The sequence below is a fragment of the Protopterus annectens genome, chromosome 11.part0 (genome assembly GCF_019279795.1).
Source record: "Protopterus annectens isolate FY-2018-M chromosome 11.part0, PAN1.0, whole genome shotgun sequence".
Taxonomy (NCBI): domain Eukaryota; kingdom Metazoa; phylum Chordata; order Ceratodontiformes; family Protopteridae; genus Protopterus; species Protopterus annectens.
In genome coordinates, this window is record NC_056745.1 from 386,822,855 (window position 1) to 386,842,233 (window position 19,379).

General features: G+C 36.8%; 1 protein-coding gene across 3 annotated transcripts in view; it reads right to left on the reverse strand.

Moving 5' to 3' along the window:
* The window catches only part of LOC122815407 (bile acid-CoA:amino acid N-acyltransferase-like), an 817,246-nt gene that overhangs the window by 414,359 nt on the left and 383,508 nt on the right, over positions 1-19,379 (reverse strand). For all 3 annotated transcript variants that reach the window (XM_044087875.1, XM_044087874.1, XM_044087873.1), the window contains one exon: positions 11,651-11,841. In XM_044087875.1, the coding sequence (XP_043943810.1) occupies positions 11,651-11,841 (191 nt within the window). The remainder of the gene's footprint in view (positions 1-11,650; positions 11,842-19,379) is intronic.

The window sequence follows — 19,379 nt, forward strand, 5'->3', positions numbered from 1 at the left end:
TATCCTGTTACTGCCTATTTAAGTGGTACATTTTGGAATATTTTCTACTTAAAATTTGAGCTTTGGCCGGCTAAGATCTAGCTGTATTCAACTGGATGTATAAGAGAATTTAAGTAACTTTTATCTGCACTTTTTTTTCAAATAATACAGCATTTTAATTGATTTATTTGTTTTGCATTGAATATTAACTGAACTGGAAGTTTTGACTGTTTTTTCAGTTAGTTCCCTACCCACCCTCCCTGGTTTTGTTTTGGTGTTAATCTTGGTGGCTTTGAAATTGCCCACCCCTCCTGTAAATTTGTGTTTGAATACTCCTTCTGGTCCCATCTCATTTGCTCACTCAACTGAGTGCAGTGAGATCAAATTCTGATTTCAGGCACTCCTACTGTGTACAAAGAGAGCATCTGAGAAAGAAAAACAAATTAAGCTTGTTTCCTGCCTTTCCTGTAAGTGGTCCAGACTGTTTGTAGGCTTCTGAGCCCCCAAGCCTTTCTGTGTTGGAGGGAAGCTTTCTAGCTTAATTTAATTTTGTTTCTTAGAACTAGCCAGTTATCTAGTTTCAGCACTCAAATCTGTTTCTTTGAACTCAGCACTTGTTCAGAACTCATTGTAAGCACTAAATAAGCTGCAAATTACTACAGCACTCAACTTTCCTCACTTGTCTAGAGGAAAGCAGTTTTTAATACTTAATAAATAAGCACCTATCCAGGCATGTCTAAGGGTCAGCTCCCGGTGATTTCTCCTGTCTACCTGATGAATCTGGGCATCTTGAGGCAATGCAGCAATTGCCTCATATACACAGTCAAGCCTCTCATCCTACCATCCAGCACTACAAGCTGTGAGAGATGCACTTATATAGCCAAACTCGAAGCAAAGCTCTCTTCACCCAAGACTGGACTAGGCAGTCAAGAGGAGAAGGTAAACACGTGCACCACACCACACCCATCACATAGTTCCTAAAAACCTACACCACCAAAACACACACATAGAAACACAAAACACGCACCTACATTCATGGAGGGTCTCAATAAAAACCTGCCCAAGCATCAGGGCCCTCCAAAGCAGAAACGCAAGCAAACTCCACCTCCCAACACAACCCAAATTACACATAGCCTACAAGCTCAGTGTGCCACTCAACCACAGCCCATAAGGCATAACAACGTACCCAACACTCTAGTCATAGGTGACTCTATAGTCAGACACACTGATGTTCCACTCACCAGGCTAAACAAGGAGAAAGTTGCTGTCAGCTGCCTGTCATGTGCCAGAATCTGCCACATAATGCATGCACTCAGGTTACACCACAACAAGTACAAATATGACACTGTCATTGTCCATGTTGGTGTGAGTGACCTGAGACGTACCTCCCTGGACTACATGAAAAGAGCCATAGAGAAGTTCTCCGATCTTGTAGCCCAGGCAGGTATGACCCTAGCCCTGAGTAGCATCCTGCCATCACCTAGAATGATACCACAGTACAACGACAAAATGATTGACTTCAACAATTGGCTAAGTTTCTGGTGTCATTCTAAGGGGATCCAGTATTTGTCTGCCTGGGACGACATGATCGACAGACCACGATGCTTTGTCAGAGATGGCCTGCACCTGTCGCCCTTGGGATTCCGGATACTGGCAAAGGCTCTTGCCACCCCTATAGTCCCTTTTTTAGGCAAGATTCAAATGACAAATTCACCACTGTAACAGGTACAAGAAAGCAAAATCTGAGGGTAATGCTGCTCAATGCTAGAAGTCTAAACCTCAAAATGCACTCACTCGAGGCACTCCTTAAAATGGAGAACATCAACATCTGTGCAGTGACAGAGACCTGGTTCAAAGCTCCAGAGAACACCCCTGCATTACTAGGCTATAATTCATACTACACCTTTCAGCCACCTAACCCAGAACAAAGCACTAAAGGTGGAGGCATGTCCATATTCATTGAGGATATCCACACCTCCAGGCTAGTTGCACAGCATAATGCATCCGAGATTATCCAAGTGCAACTAACTCTGGGCAAGACTGCAATCCAAATTGTAGCTTGCTACAGACCCCCCACCATGCCCCAGGATTCCCATTCCTCATTTCTTGATACACTGGAAAGTCTTAGGATACAACCCAACACTCTAATAATGGGCGATTTCAACTACCCCACCATTAACTGGGAAAACTACTCATGTACCAACTCTTCTGCTCAACATTTTCTGGAATTCATAAATTTGAATGCCTTGGATTAACTTATTTACACCCCCACCAGGGGCAGCAATATCCTAGACCTGGTCATTACCAACATGGGCAACCGGTGTTCCACACCAGAGGTCAATTCCTCGTTGATCAGATCCGACCACAAGCTAATCACCCTAGACATCCACATCCCGCCCCCACCCCCAATTAGGGAAACCAGTGTAAATAACTTCTCCAATGCCAGCTTCACACTTCTTAAGACAGAAGTGGCAAACTTCATGACACCCATGCAGATGGACAATAGAGGTACTACTCCTGAATCCTTCACAAATGCACTTTATAAGCACTTACACGAGTGCATGGATCATGCTATCCCTAATAGAACCAAGATGCTATCCTCCAAAAAAAGGAAGCCAATCTGGTGGTCCTCTGCCATAAACAAACTCTACAACAAAAGAAAGAAACTGTTGCAAAAAAGAGTAAAATCCCATGACTGGAGGAACTCCCTGGTCAACCTCAGTAAGAAGATGAGATCCCTCATAAAATCCACCAAAGCTAGTTACAAAAGCAAAATTGCCACTGACTAAAGACAACCACAAAGCATTCTATAGCTATGTCAAGAATCTCAATGGCAACACTCAGATTTGCTCTGAGTTACAGTACAATGGCACTAAATATACCGAACCAACTGATATTGCCAACATCCTGGCAGATAGGTTCAGTGCTAACTTTACCCCCTTCTCAACCCCTAGAGGGCCCATCTCTATACCGGAAGAATGCAAAGTTCCTGTAATCACGGCTGCACAGGTAAAAAACACACTGTCCAAAGCCAAGAACACAGCATCCATGGGACCTGACAATATCCCAGGCTGCATTCTACACGAACTACAAAATGAACTGGCACCCTACCTAAGTACCATGTTCAATCATAGCCTCACCTTAGCCTTTGTGCCCACTGAATGGCGCACTGCGACGGTTATCCCACTCCACAAAGGGGGAGCCATGATGGACCCTGGGAACTACTGCCCCATTAGCCTGACGAGCTTGGTCTGCAAGGCTATGGAATGTATCATCATGGAACTCATAAATAAAGACATTGGTAATCTCCAAACTCTGGACCCTACCCAGTTCGGGTTTGTAAAAGGCAGATCATGTCTCCTAAACCTGACTAACTTCTTTGAAGCAGTCACCAAAGCCATAGATGAGGGTAAGGTGGCTCACACAGCTTATCTAGATCTCACCAAGGCTTTCAACACCATCCCCCACTCTGGAATTATAGATAAGCTCACTAAACTAGGTATAAATCCCTATGTCACAAGATGGGTTGCCAACTGGCTCATGGACAGAACCCACACTGTGAAAGTAGCAGACTCCAAATCTGACTTCAGACCAGTGACAAGTGGAGTACCACAGGGTTCAGTCCTGGGTCCTCTCCTGTTTGGTATCTGCTTCTCTGAAGTACAGGCTAACACAGAAGGTCTTCGGCTAACACATTTTGCAGATGACTGCAAAGTAGGAGTAATAATTGAAACTCCTAATGATGTGGACATACTACAAAAGGGCCTCACTGAGACAGATGCCTAGTGTCAAAGCCATGGCCTGAAGCTCAATGCCAAAAAGTGTATTGTCATCCCCTTTGGTAAAAACTCTGTACCCATGAACTACTACATAAATGGTAGACTACTTAATGCCGAAAGTGTGATAAGAGACCTTGGGACACAGGTGGACAGCAATCTCTCCTTTGATAATCACGTCACCACAGTGGTCAGGAAATCCTTCTATGTGGCTCATCTTATCACAAAAGGTTTCTCATCCAGAAAAAATAGGTCATTGTTCCCCTCTACTACATCACTCATTAGACCCATTATAGAGTACAATGCCCCTTTTGGTATGTATCTCACAAGACATCTACAACAACTGGAAAGGCCACAGAAATACCTCACAAAGAGGATTACTGGCCTCAAACAGATGTCCTAAGCAGACCATCTCAAAAAACTCCAGCTTTACTCTGTCATATATTGCCTACTCAGAGGCGATCTCTGCCTAACATACAAAGCTATGTCAAACCCAGAGCTGTTGAACATGCTCCACTTAAAGAAATCCCTCCAAGGTACACACTCTAGGGACCTAAACCTTGTCACCACAATAAACAGAACATCCTGGAAGGATAGATTCCTGTCCCAGAGACTTCCCATACTCTGGAACAGACTACCTATCTATGTCAAACAGAGCTCCTCATTAGCACTCTTCAAGAAAAATCTTGATGATTGGATGAGAAATAGGACATTCACCCCAGGGATCACTTCTGTGGCTCTGCTTGACAGGGGCACAGGAAAATAATTTTCTTGGGTGGTGAAAGCCAGGGTACCTTTTTGGCTAAGCTTATATAGCCCCTACGGCTAATAGCCTAGTACCTACCTATGAACCTATGAACCTATGAACCTATGGAGAGATGGGAAGTGTAGGGGATGTATGTACAGTGGTATTATGCCACCTGCCATGTGCCAGCAGGCCATCTATCAATAGACACCACAAGGGTGATCCTCAGAGTGAGAGTTACATGCAACATCCAGTCATCTGGTTGCCTCTTGCATAGGGCCAGTGAGGTGCTCCAGTTGACATGTATGCAACATGTATTACATAACATGGTCAGTGTATGTCTTGAAGACCTGTATCCAAGCATGTTCTGTTGATTGTGGTAGTGTAGTTGAGGTATCCATGGCATGTGGTGCATACAGGGTGTGGATTCCTAGCTGTGGCATTCATAACACAACTGGGCAGACATGTCAGTGTCAGTCAAGCATAGATTGCTTGTAAGTAGCCAAGATGGATACCTGACATCTGCACATCTGTACAGATTATAGACAGACATCAGCTAGCCAACTGGCTATGCATTAGGATGAATGTGTTGACAGATGTCTGACACTGATAGGTATGCCATTACTACATGACAGCAGCCCTCACTGACATGTGCTATACACATAGTAGTCTACAGTTAATATCCATATGTCAGATCAATATCCAGTAGGAAATATTTAATGAGACACAGCTCACACACCAAGAACATGACAGTGAAGACACACAGTCCATCTTTGCATGCAGGAGTATTTGGTTCTAGTACTATAATCTGCAATCTACTCTTACTTCAGAAAGCACTGTCAACAGTAGTAATGTAATGACACACTACATGCCAGTGTGACTGCATATAACCTGAGATACTACCCATGTATGTAACACAGCCAAAAAAAATAAAAGTTATTTTTTGCTATTTTGAAACGGTTTTCCATGCCAATGGCCATATATTTGGCCATTGACATGCCTTCCACATTATATACACCCTTTATTTGGAGCTGTCATAGCTCCGTTTTGTAGTTTGCAGAAATGTACTCGGTTACTAACTGAGTACATTTCTGCAGGTTACACTAATCCTGCATGGATGACTGCCAGCTTCCTGTATCACTAATTCACCTCATTTGCATGGTTTTCACCTGCAAATAGGATAATTAGCATACAGGAGCTGTGTACATGTAGGAATAGTGCAGGAGCGCTCATGCACGTCCCGGGAGCTTGTTCCTGGATCTCTCAGCAGCCATCTTGTCTCCAGCAGCTCTTGGTATATTCCTGCATGCCATGCAGAGCTTGCTGAATCCCAGGGACAGTTTCTCCAAAAAAAAGACAATTACTTTCAGAGATGTACTAAGGAGACAAGCAGCAAAAACATAGAGACACTTTAAATATTTCTGTTATAAACTTAGAAAGTTGCTAGAATAACAGGATCTGTGTTGGCATAGAGTTTCTCCAAAAAAGCAATTAATTTCAGAGATGTACTAGGGGGACAAGCAGCACAAAAATACAGACACTTTAAATATTGCTCTTATAAACTTAAAAATATTGCTCTTATAAACTTAGAAAGTTGCTAGAATAACAGAATCTGTGTTGGCATACAGTTTCTCCAAATAAAAACACAATTACTTTCAGAGACGTACTAGGGGGACAAGCAGCACAAAAATAGAGACACACACAAAAATAGAGACACTTTAAATATTGTTCTTATAAACCTAGAAAGTTGCTAGAATAACAGGACCTGTGTTGGCATAAAGTTTCTCAAAAAAAAAAACAATTACTTTCAGAGACATACTAGGGGGACAAGCAGCACAAACACAGAGACACTTTAAATATTGTTGTTATAAACTTAGAAAGTTGCTAGAATAACAGGATCTATGTTGGCATACAATTGCTCAATTACTTTCGGACTTCAGAGACATACTAGGAGGACAAGCAGTACAAAAATAGAGAAACTTTAAATATTGCTGTTATAAACTTAGAAAGTTGCTAGAATAATAAGATCTGTGTCGGCATACAATTGCTCAATTACTGTCAGACTTCAGAGACATACTAGGGAACAAGCAGCACAAACATACAGAGTCTAAATATTGCTCTTATAAACTTAGAAAGATGCTAGAATAATGGGATCTGTGCTAGCATACCAGTTCTCAAGGGAAATGCTTGCAGCCATTGCAGCTAAAACACTTACCTCAGCCTATGTGCACAGCACCAGCTCAATACAATCCTTTATCCAAAGACTCTAGTACAGATAATCCACCACGGCACAAACCATTATGATCCCGGTTGTCCAGCAGCAGGCAGCAAAATAAAACCTCAGCCTTCTGACCACTTCTGACACAGCACACTGACTCCTCTCTTGGCAGGCTGACTTCCAAGTCCCGACTCCCAACTCTTGATGTCTTCAATCTGCAGCCGCTCCTTCTTTCTTCCTGGTCTTCTTTCCACATTTTTGTGGATCTAAAAAGTAAAATCCCTGATTCCTGGAAGTCTTTTTCAAGCCATTATTTTGGCACGAAAAGGCTTCTGGAATGTGATTGGCCTGTATTGGGGAGCTCTCATTGGCTCCCATCCTCCTGAGACTCTTTACTTTATTGGCTTGTATATCGTGTTCACTATTGGCTGTAAATGTGGTCTACGAGTCAATCAAAAACTAAGAAGCACAGACAACGCTGTGTAATGCAGAAGGGCAGCAGAGCTATGCATCGGTTTGTATATTTCAATGCTGATTGACAGTAATTATGGTACACAAACCAATCGGTATCCTTGTAGCAGAGACACAGCTGTTCAATTCGGAACAGCGAAACAGTGGCTTAGTTCATCATTAAATGTGGAGCATTCCGCATAATCTGGAACACTTGGATGCTCAGTGCAATATATCTACCTGTCTTGGAATGTTGGTGGGATACTTCTTGCTAAAATCAGAAAGCACAAATATGATTTTTTCAGCTTAATAATGTACACCCTATTTGCAAACCCATTTCAGAAGTCCCTCCATGGATGCAGTACCTTTCCCATGACAACATCTGTCCCCAGATTTCAATAGTATTTAGTTACTACTGTCTCCTGCCTATTTCCACTCCCATCCTTTATTTTAAGGATGACTCCCCTACATAATCTCATATATAGATTTAATGTGTCATAGTCATTTATAGCTCTCTTATTTCTGTGGTCTTTAATCATATCTGCTACCCTCCACACGAGGAAGCCCTCAAGTGGCTTTCCTTTGAATTCCTTCCATAATAGTCTGATAGTACATTTTTAAAATGGCTCTTGGGTTTAGAAGAATTAATAAAAACAGAAATGCTGTTTCAGATATCAATAAAGGCTGTCCTCCATGCACTTATACTGCTCAAGACCACCAGTACTGTTCCACTTCAAATAATTACGCAAAATGTTCCACAAAAAAAAACAAATTTATTGAACTTGTATAAACATCTATAGACAGATTAAACGCTTTCATCTCCTAATAGGAGATAGGACAAAAACTGAGGACACTAGGGAAGATGGAAATTATGTAATTATCAATGAGAAAAAGGTTATAGTGCATACACAAAACAATTTTAAAATTTACAATTACATGGATCTGATGGTTAATGATAATTATTTTAAGTTATTTATAAAAGGTTTACCTTTGTACCAGCAAAAAGACCAAATATAGAAGAGGTAATATTTGATATTAAGTTGTTTACTAGAAAACTAAACTTGGCACATATATTCAAGGATGATCAACACCATGCTCAGTGTAATACATTAAGAAAAAGAAGTACCTATAACCCCCCCCCCCCCATATCAGGACATACAGCATTTTGAAATGTGTGTCACTAGTAAGATAAGGAATGAATATGCAAGGACTAAGACAACCAGCTCCAATTTAACACCTAGTGAGAGAAAATTACTGAAAGAATTAAGTGAGGGTGAGAGAATCCGGGTTATGAAACTGGACAAAGGTGGAGGTGTGGTGCTAAAGGATCAATGGGATTACACAAACAGGATGTTGGATATACTAGACTCGGACAGTAGATATGTAATTGCATCAAGGAATGTGTTAACTATTTCATACAAAAAATAGATTTGATACTAGGAGACAAACCTGTTGCAGGGATTGATAGATATAAATTTATATAACTTTTTAAAGGTACCTAAACCAGTAATTCCATTAATCTTTGGCATTCCCAAAATACACAAAGGGGTGGACAATCCACCCCTAAGACCCATAGTTACCTCACAAGTATCTAAAACTCAACCATTGGCAATATATGTGGACACTAAATTAAAGAAGTTTTACCCCAAGTACCCACATATTTTGATAAATTCATGGGATTTTTTGAACAAAATTGGTACTAGTCCTTTTAAGGACAACATTATTTTTCTTACCATAGACGTAAAGGATTTATTCTCGGTAATACTTCACAATGAAGGTTTAACTTGGTTCGAACAAATGTTAGTTGAGTTTGATTTTTTTTACCCCAGATGAATTTAAACTGGTGTTAGAAAACATGGAACTTGTATTGAGAGACAATTATATTTATTTTCAGTGGGACTTATATCAGCAAACAGACGGAGTGGCGATGGGGTTCATCGTGTGTACCCATATATGCTAACATTATAATGTTATACTGGAAACAACAATGTGTATTTAAATCAGTATTTTAGCAAAACATTTTGGGGTACTACCATTTCCTGGATGATATATTTATCCTATGGGACAGAACTAATGAAATGATACCAGAATTTATGAACTATCTAAACTGTAGTACAAGTTTTTTACAATTTACACATGAAATCAGAGTAGAGGAAATATATTATCTGGATGTCAAGTTGAAAAAGACTATACAAATAGGTTTATAGATCCAGTATATATAAAAAGGAATGTTATTCTAATTCATATCTACACTATGAGAGTGACCATCCACATAACCTCAAAAAGAACATTATTAAGGGACAGATGATTAGAATAGCAAGAATGACATCCGATAAATCTGACTTCATGAATGAAATAGACAATGTTCAGAAAATGTTTAGAGAAAGGGGGTATCCTAATGATTTGATCAATTCTGTTAAGAAAGTTGTGGTGGAAGGATGGGGTACAACTTATCCACCCTTGTTGACCAATGGTGAGAGTACTGCAAATGAGAAGGTTATGAGTAACACTAAACGAATGGACGTTGAATTACCATATTTGACTTTGACATATCATATGGAAATGGGTTGGATAAAAAAGTGTATAAATGAGATTTGGGGTATGTTCAGTAGGATGCCTACAAAAGTGGATGTGTTCCAAAAACCAGTGAGATATAGTTTCAAAAGGAATATGAATTTAAAAAATATATTGGAGAAGAAACAGAATGATGGTAGAGGTGGAACATGCCCAAAATCTGGTACTTTTAAATGTGGGAGGTGTGCCCAATGTTCATTTATAGCTGGTACAAAGGAACTAGATATACCTAGCATCAGTTTTAAGATTAGTGGTAAGACATATTCTAGCTGTTACACAAAAGGGGTGGTGTACAGCCTGTTGGGCATACTATATTGGAAAAACAGAAAGTAATTTAAGATTACGTATATATGAACATATACGGGATATCAACAAAAAGAATGAAAATAACGCCCTATACAGACATACGTTGAAATGCAAGGATACAGACTATACATTTTGGGAGTTAGAAGAAGTTAGACACAATGAGAGAGGGGGTGATTGGGAGACACGTTTGGAATTTTGAGAAATGATTTGGCAATTAAGACTGGACGCATGTACAGTCCAGGCCTGAACGATCATATCTCCATCACTCCACTCTGAAATTGCTTTCTGCAGATCCAAAGAGATGTAAATGATGTAACTTAGGTAATCTACACAAGATGTAACACCACTTCCTAGTACAATATAATTACAGACACCTAGATTTTCAGATACTCATTATTTTTATAGTTTTTACATTTGTTGTAATATATTTAATCAATGTATATATATTTATATATACACTATTTAATATTTATACACACTTTTTAATACACATATGTGCAATATCTATCATTTTATTTAAGTTTTTTGCCAAGTGTCAAGTTTTTTGTCTTCATGAATACTTAGATTTTATCAGTACAGGGTTTTAGATATATATAAAATTAGATGCATGGTATTAGAATGCTTGTTTTCATCCCTTCATAATTGTTGGGTAGTCATTTTTATGCCCATGTCAATTCCAGTTCCTACTTGGTTGGTTAGTGATATATATATAATACAACTACAACTTTTGTATGTATATGTATATTTATACAATTTTTATAATTATTTATTTTTCTTGGAATGCATTTATTGGGTTGAATAAACAAACTATCATGTATGTACAAAATACAAGTATAGATGCAGTATTTCATAAGGTAACATGCAGTTGCACTATTATTTTGGCAACAAAGGGTTAACAGAAGTTTTTTTGAATTAATTGGTTGACCAATAGAGTGTATGGTATTTATTTTATTCACTATTTAAAGAATTAATGTTGTTATGGCAAATGATTCTGATGGCATTTCCTGGTAGGAAATTAAAGCACTTAATCTGTCTATACATGTTTATACAAGTTCAATAATTTTTTTTTTTTTTTGTGGAACGTTTTGCGGAATTATTTGAAGTGGAACAGTACTGGTGTTCTTGAGCAGTATAAGTGCATGGAGGACAGCCTTTATTGAAATCTGAAACAGCATTTCTGTTTTTATCGGATGGGGTTTAGAAGAATTACACTGTTATCAGTAAAACAAAAAAACAGTTAACTGCAAAGGCCTCATTTTCACATGTTTACCAAAATAAAGCTGTTATTATGTTTTTTGCTTTTGTTTGGTGTCATATTATGTTTTTTGACAGATAATAATATAGTTTTCAGAAGCATTAAGATGGAAAATAAAAAATATTTTCCCAATAAAATGTCAGAGCATATGATAACATTTAAGCCATTCTTGAAGGATACAACTACCTTGTCAAGTGAAAAACTGTACAGGTGGTAACTCTAGAGAAAATGATAATACAGACATATAACAACATCAGCATTTCCAACACTTTATGTTGTTTATTATAAAAATAGTGAATAATTGCCTTAGACACAACTTTTATGTATTATTCTCTCTAATACTTTACCCGGTGGTAGGAAAAGTGTTCCAACAATTCCATTTTGACGAACTTTTACTCGCTTGACTCCAGGAGCCATGAACCACCGTTCCACTTCTATGACAGCTAGAGCTGTTTTGTTTGGACTTCTTTCAAAAACATGACCATCAAAGACTGAGACATGAACAATAAACGGTGTTGTGACATCTTCTTTTCTCACTCTAAAAGTAAGAAAACAATTAAGAAATAATTTAAATGACATGTATGCAAATAAAACTGCCACTGAGCACTTATATATGAACAAATAACATGTATAACGCTATACATACTCTAACAAACATAAACAGATGAAGACAGTAACACTACAAAATATCCTCTTCATTTCTGCTTATTTTTTGTTGTAAAATCATTGCAATAAATATTTCTCTAATAAAACATTGCTGCTGTGAATTACACTCATTTAATATAAAAGGAGCTAAACTCCCAACTACACATCAGCTGCGTCAAGAATAATAGGTAGAAAGTACATACTGCTTGTATTTTTAAATGCAGTTTCAAATCCATCCTCAACTATGTCAAAGAAGAGATTATTCCATTTATACATGTACTTAGGTAAGTATTTGCATGTAGACAAAACACACACTCATATATACACACACACACACACACACACACACACACACACACACACACACACACACACACACACACACACACACAGAATCCTGTAAACTGGTGTGTGTGAAGAATCCAATCAGAGGTTTCACGTAGTCTGAGAAAAAGGTGAAATCCACTAGAATGGTAAAAAATAGACTGTAAAAATACTTATTGATTAAAACAAAGTTATTACATCTGCAACTCAGAGTCGTTAAGCGCTTTCATCCCAATGCATAGGACTTCTACAGAATAAATTCTATTCCATCACCATTTCCTTAAATACACACATAAAATTACCAATTAATTAAATAATTAAGCTTCCAAATAAATTTATCAAGGAAACACTCAAACGTCTTTACAGAAAATAATCACTGCTTGTGAATTAATTTTGGATTATTAGAGCTGTTAATTCTAACAAGGAAAACCACTCATAAATAACTCATAATTCAAAAAACAACTATAAATAGCACAATAAATAAAATAATAAAGAACATGTCACAACTTAGCAGCTTTCATCCTTAAAACAGGTCGTATGGAAATACAATCATTAAGTCCAAGAGGAGATGTAGCATCCAGTCTGATTTGCCAGTCTAACTGCATTTATTCTATCCTGGCATCCCATTGCCCACTTCTGATATCAAAGAATGTTTTTTCCAAAATATCAAACTCAAATTTAATGAAGCCATTGCAGACCTGGAGATGGTTATATAGGGTGTTATCAACATTTTCCTTTCTAATATCATTAATATGCTTATAAATCCTCCTCCTCAATTTATGTTCAGTCTTACCAATGTAAAAGGCCTCACATGCTGCCATATAAACTAGGCCTCTTGTTTCATAATTGCCTTTTACAAAATTAATTTTAGTACCACAACATTTTCTCAATTTTATTGTCTGTTTGCACAGAAAATACTGACAATAACTTCATTTCCCACACTTAGTGGTACCAAAATGTGTTTCCTCTTTATTTCTCTGCCCCCCTCATCATGTTACTGTTTAGTATTATTTTAATATTTTTGTCCCCCTTATACAGGGCTTCTCCAACTATTTTATTAATATCACCATCAATTTTAAAAATGGACTAGCTATTCCTGATAATACTCGTTACTAGTATACCAATATTGTTATACTGTATATCAATGGAATTTATAAAGTTAGATGTTACAGTGGGGAGAAGCTGTCTGTTCTTTATTTGCTACAGAATTTCCTAATAAGAAAATATATTTAACACCCCTTCTTCTAACCACTTCTGTATATATATCAGAGTGTAAATCCTTGGGGTATTCCTTTCAAAAAACATTTCAACTATAGTGCTCATCTCTGACCTAAAATCATCATCTTAGAAGACTATTCTTGCTGCTCTGATGAACTCTCCTTAACCAGATTATTTTTACAATGTCAAATATGGCAACTTCTATAATGTAGGTAATTGCTGGAAAAGTTACTTTTTCTATAAATAGATGAAACAAAAGCATTCATTCTCGACACTATATTAATATCTAAAAATGTGCAGACTGGACAGAGTGTTTTTTGTAAATCTTAAAAAGTTAGTAGAATTTGTTATATTGTCTAGAAATTGATCTTTAACCTATGTCTCACCTTTCCATATAATAAATATATCATCCAGGTATCTATAATAAAAATTCCAATGTTGCTGAATGGGTGAAGTTAAAACATAGGTCTTTTCCCATGTCAACATAACAACATTTTCATAAATGGGGGTACTAGCTGCCCCCATGGCTACCCCTTTAACCTGATGTTGAATTCCCCCCTCAAAAACAACAATCAACAACATCCACTCTGAGAAAACTGATGTTATCATTACATAATTCAGGAGTCAGTTTCCTCAAAAAAATCCATGAATCTTTAACATGGGACACCAACTCAGGATGTTCTTCAATTTCTACTCAATATAAATATCCAGGGGATAGGTCTTAGACCCCTGTACTGATACAATTAATCTATAAGGGGGATCTAACATATGTTTATGAGTTTTAGGTATCCCAAACAAAGCAGAAATCAAAGAGTGCTGGCTAAATAAAAAGTCCATTGTATCTATTTTTATCAGATCCTGAGCCAAAACATCTTGTAGATATAAATCAATTTTTCGATATGCAATATTAATTTTGTTTCTAGAAATTACTGTATATTTGGTATCATCCTGTAGCATATCAAAACATTTTACTAACATAATTAATTTATTTGGCTGTTATAACCCTCCAGCCATATCCATCTTCATACTGCTTATGGAATTATCCTGACTTAGAGTATGTAACAGTTTTTGCTCATCCTGTGTTAAATTAAAAAAAAAACTTTTTTGTCTCTCTTTAAGAATTGAGGATAAATCTTTTTCACAAGCTTTCTCAAAAAGAGAGATTGTCTTATTTGAAGTAGGGTTAAACAGATTTCTTTTCCTATGAACATTAATGTTTAACAAATGACTTGTGTTATTATTTAACAAAGATAAATTAAGTTTTCTAAAATACAATTTCAAATCTAGTAACATGTCAGTAATATTGGACCTTCTGGTAGGGGCAAATTTAAACCCCTTCCAAAAAGGATAAATACAATTCTTATCAATGGTCAAATGACTATAATTAAAAATGTAAAATCATTTCCATGTTAAGATTCTACCTTTGTGTGTGCAGAAAATGTCTTTAGATGAATTTGATATCTTTCTAGCCAAGCAGTCTCCCTTTTCCCCATCTGCCTCACTGGTCTGCGGTTTCTCTTCCAACCTCCCCAACCTTTATGCCGGTTGGTCATTTCACAGGGATGCCTTTCCAAAGGTAAGGTAGTCTGCAATGAATGCTTGCTCCTCAACCTCTTGGACCTCCTCGGGAGTTGAGGGAATTCTAAAGGGTCTAAGCAGTCTTGAACTATATCCTGACCCAAAAGGTTATTCCCACTTATATCTGTAGCAGTATACTCATTTATTATGTGGTCAGGAGCTAGGTTGGAACTTATATCACATGGATCAACCACTTCTCTCAGGTTCAGATAATGTTTTTTAATGGCCTTAAGGGGGTATGCTGTCCCTTCCTTATATTCTTTTTTGTCCCTTAGCAACTTCTTATATTGTCTATTCTTCTTTAAAATAGTATGTTCTTCAACTTTTCTAAATATACTGTTGTAAAAATGATTGTGAAAAACAAAAAACGGGTCCTGTAAAACAGAATTATTGAATATATTAATTTCATCTAACAATGCATTAATTCAAACAATGTTAAATTTGATAATAAACTCTAATTATTCTATACCATGTCTATGAAATATATCAACTAAGTAAAAATATTCAGTTGATCCCCTGGAAATTCCAAAAGGAAATTTTTAAAGACTAAAACCTTTTGGAATCTGTTTCCATTTAATACATTCCTTTAAATAACTGTTATCTGTCTGCAATGAACAGACCTTAAGTGACTTATTTTCAAGTGTGCCGATCACAGTTTTGAAACTGGGTGAAAAATCTTCATTCTGTGTAATTTCTCATGAAAAAGAATAATAAGATTATTTCCCCTAACCATCCTTTGATGTCACAGTGACTACGAATGATGGCCCCATGTTTGTTAGAGGTTTCCTGGGAGCCTGCCAAGTTGATACAAGCTGAATTTATATTGTGTGTAATCTCAGTCATCGCTTGATTAAACTCTTGTGATGTAGTTCTTATAGAAGGGAGGACTAAATCATAGTCATGGGAAGGTCGAACATTTGAAATCAAATTCTCCTGATTCATAATTCCTCTATCACTCATAACATCCAAAACTGAACTTGGTGAAAATTGTGAGAGTGTGGAAAGAATCTAACTATACTGGTCAGTCAATAACACAATGTTAAGTCGCCTGTTTGACTTATACATACATCTTGTTTCTTCCCATCCATCATGGTGTTCCAAATAATACTTCAAAATAAAAATGAAATATACATTCTACCTCAAACCAAGTACGTTGAAGGATCATTCAAATACAAATCATTATCAATAGAATATATGGATGATAACTCATATGTAAAAAAAAAACAAATGCCTTGTAAAATAATGGTCCAATAGGTTAATGGGTTGTTATAACCACCAGTCCATGCTACCCTGAGACAAAACACACTAAACCAAGAATCCTGTAAAATTGTGTGTGTGCCACGCAACCCTAAAAAACAATAATCCAATCAGAGGGTTCACATAGTCTCAGGGAAATGTGAAATCTACTAGAATGGTAAAAATAGACAGGAAAAAGGCATCTTGATTAAAACAAAGTCATTACATTCACAACTCATGACTTGTTAAGCACTTTCATCCCAATGCATATGACTTCTTCAGAACAAATTCTATTACATCAACATTTCCTTAAATACATACATATAATTACCAATTAATTAAATAATTAAGCATCCAAACAAATTTATTAAAGAAATACTCAAACTTCCTTACAGAAAATAATCAATGCACATGAATTTATTTTGTATTATTAGATTTGTTAATTCTAACAACTCCTTCTAGATATATAAAAAAAATAAAAACACTCATAATTCAAAAACACTATAAAATACAATAAATAAAATAATAAATAACATTTTACAACTTAGCAGCTCTAATCTTTCAAACAGGATATATGGAATTACAATCATTAAGCCCTGGTGTGGATGTAGCATCATATTGTGAGCAAAAAATTTTGAATGACTTTAGCTTGGTGGAGCAATCTTGCATGCAAAACTGGAAAATGGCCGGGTTGAGGCCTGCAGTTGTAGACTACTACATACAACCTGCTATGCTGAAACAGCTGTGAGAGACCAAGACGGTGATATAAAGTTGTGGAGATACTTCTAAAAACTGAGAAGAACAGTGAGTGCTATTGTAAATATTATACAAAGCTTTATGGAACCAAGATAGGCTATTTTATGCTTCTTTCTGGAGTAATAAGTAATGTTTATTTTATTTTATTTATTTTACATTTGTTGACTGGGCTAGTCTAGCTGGAGATATTTCCATTTTCAGTAGAGGCCCACAGAGAATACAATAAAGGAAAACATACTTGTGTTAAAGAAAGTTTGTAAAAAGCTAACAACTCTACTACTAAGTGAGTTAATTACTAACTCACACAGTTACAGTCCAAAAAAAAATACTTATACAAACATAAAATACTAAGTATGATAAAGATATTAAATGAAATCTGATAGAAACAGGCAAAAAGAAGAAAATGTGGTTATTCCAGAGAGCTTCTTTTTCTGTTAGTGAGATAAGAAGTAAAACCATCTAATGGCAGGTATATAAAAAGAGGGAGATAATGTATATTGATTAAAAAAGAGTGGTTAACCATAGATGCTATTGGAGAGGTGAAGAGAAGTGGCAGAAGAGAGTAAGTTTGTTGGTTCAGGTTAATAGTGGTGTCTAAGAGGGGAGGAGGGCAGTAGTAGTACTATGATATGGTCTGAAGCCATGTTGACAGTTATGCATGGATGTTGTGAGAGCAGAGGGTCTATGTATAGTGTATACATGTCTCCATTACCATTTTTCCCGGAGAGAGGCCATGAAGAGCAATAGGTATATAGTTAGAGTAGTCTATGGAGTTACCACTGGGATTGGACAGATAAGGATAGGATATCAGATATGATACATACCAGCTTTGTCCTGACTATTTATATAGTGAGAGGTATGAGGATAGCCTTGGCAGCTTTGAGCTTTTTGTGAAGAAAGAGGAAAGAGAGGGGGTACAAGAGGAGAGGGGTGGGGTAGTTTTGTGTATGTTGAGAAGGAGTATGTATATGGAAGATGTAGAGAGAATTAAAGAGGAGGTGAGGTAAACAGTTCAATTGAGTAGCAAGAGCTTGTATGATTTCAGTGAAGAAAGAGTAATTGTATAGGAAAGAGTGTTGAGGGTATCAGGTGATGCATTAAGTGGGGAAGGTGTAAATTAAGGAAAGGTGGGTGTAGGAGATTGACCCCATGAGGGGAGTAAAAGTTTTGAATTAGACCAAATTTTTTTTTTATTAAGGTGAGTTTGTTGTTTTTTATCAGTAGAATTTGCCTTTTTTTTTTAGATTTCTAATTGCCGGCGGAAGTGATTTCCTAAGTGGTTATTTCTGTTCTTGATCTCCATGCGGCCCATCAGCATACATTCATGAGAATAAGTTTTTTTTTTTCATGGGAAGCGGAGGCAAAGTATACATTCATTTCTATGTAAGTCAAGAATGGATAAAAAGTATTAGTAAAGTATAGTTCTGCATTTTCAAGTAGGAGGTATTTTTTTTGATTTCCAGGACATGCACTAAGTTCAGACTGAAACAAGTCTGGATTAAAGGTGTTTGATGGTCATTATGTTTCTTGCGCGATGGTTACACAATCAATAGTCCTTTTTCCCTACTTATGTTAACTTTAGGAGTGATAACTAACATCATCTGCATTCCTACTTTCATCTGGCAAAGTGATTTATTTGTAAGAATCCAGTCTAAAAAACTTTCTCTATCCTAATGTTTGTTGAGATAGGTAGTTGAAGTAATGGTTTTGGATAAAACCATGGAGGTTATGGAGAGAAGTTATCAGCAGTAATGCTGTTTCAGTTATCAGTCAGGTCACCTAGTATGATGGTTTCAGGTGGGATATGTGGCAGAATATCCAGCTAAAAAGGTTTCGTATCTATGTTTATTACCATGTGGTAGGTATACACACATATATTAAAGGATGGTTTTGGAAAGTGGAGTTTAAGTTTGAGGATTTCTGGAATAAATCTTGAGTTGGAGAGGCAGGAAGATTAAGAAAGTAATATGATGATGATTTTTATAAAAAAAGGGTAGCAACCACCACCTGATTTTATAAGTGATTGCAACAAGTCTTACCATATTGTAGCCCAGGGGAGTTCTCTTTGTCTTGTAGCCTTGGGGGCTAGCCAGGTCTCGCTTTAGTGGTTTAATGTCAAATGATGAAGAATATGAAGAAGGAGGGAATACATGTAGGAATTATTTTGTTGTTTATGCTTTGGTAGGGAAGAGGTGCTATTGGAAGGTGCTATTGAATTTAGGTATGGAGGGCTATTGGCTATTAAAGTTGGACCAGGATTATTAGGGATATCTAAAAATGAAGAGTTAATTAGGATAGGTTTCATAGTGAGGTTACATT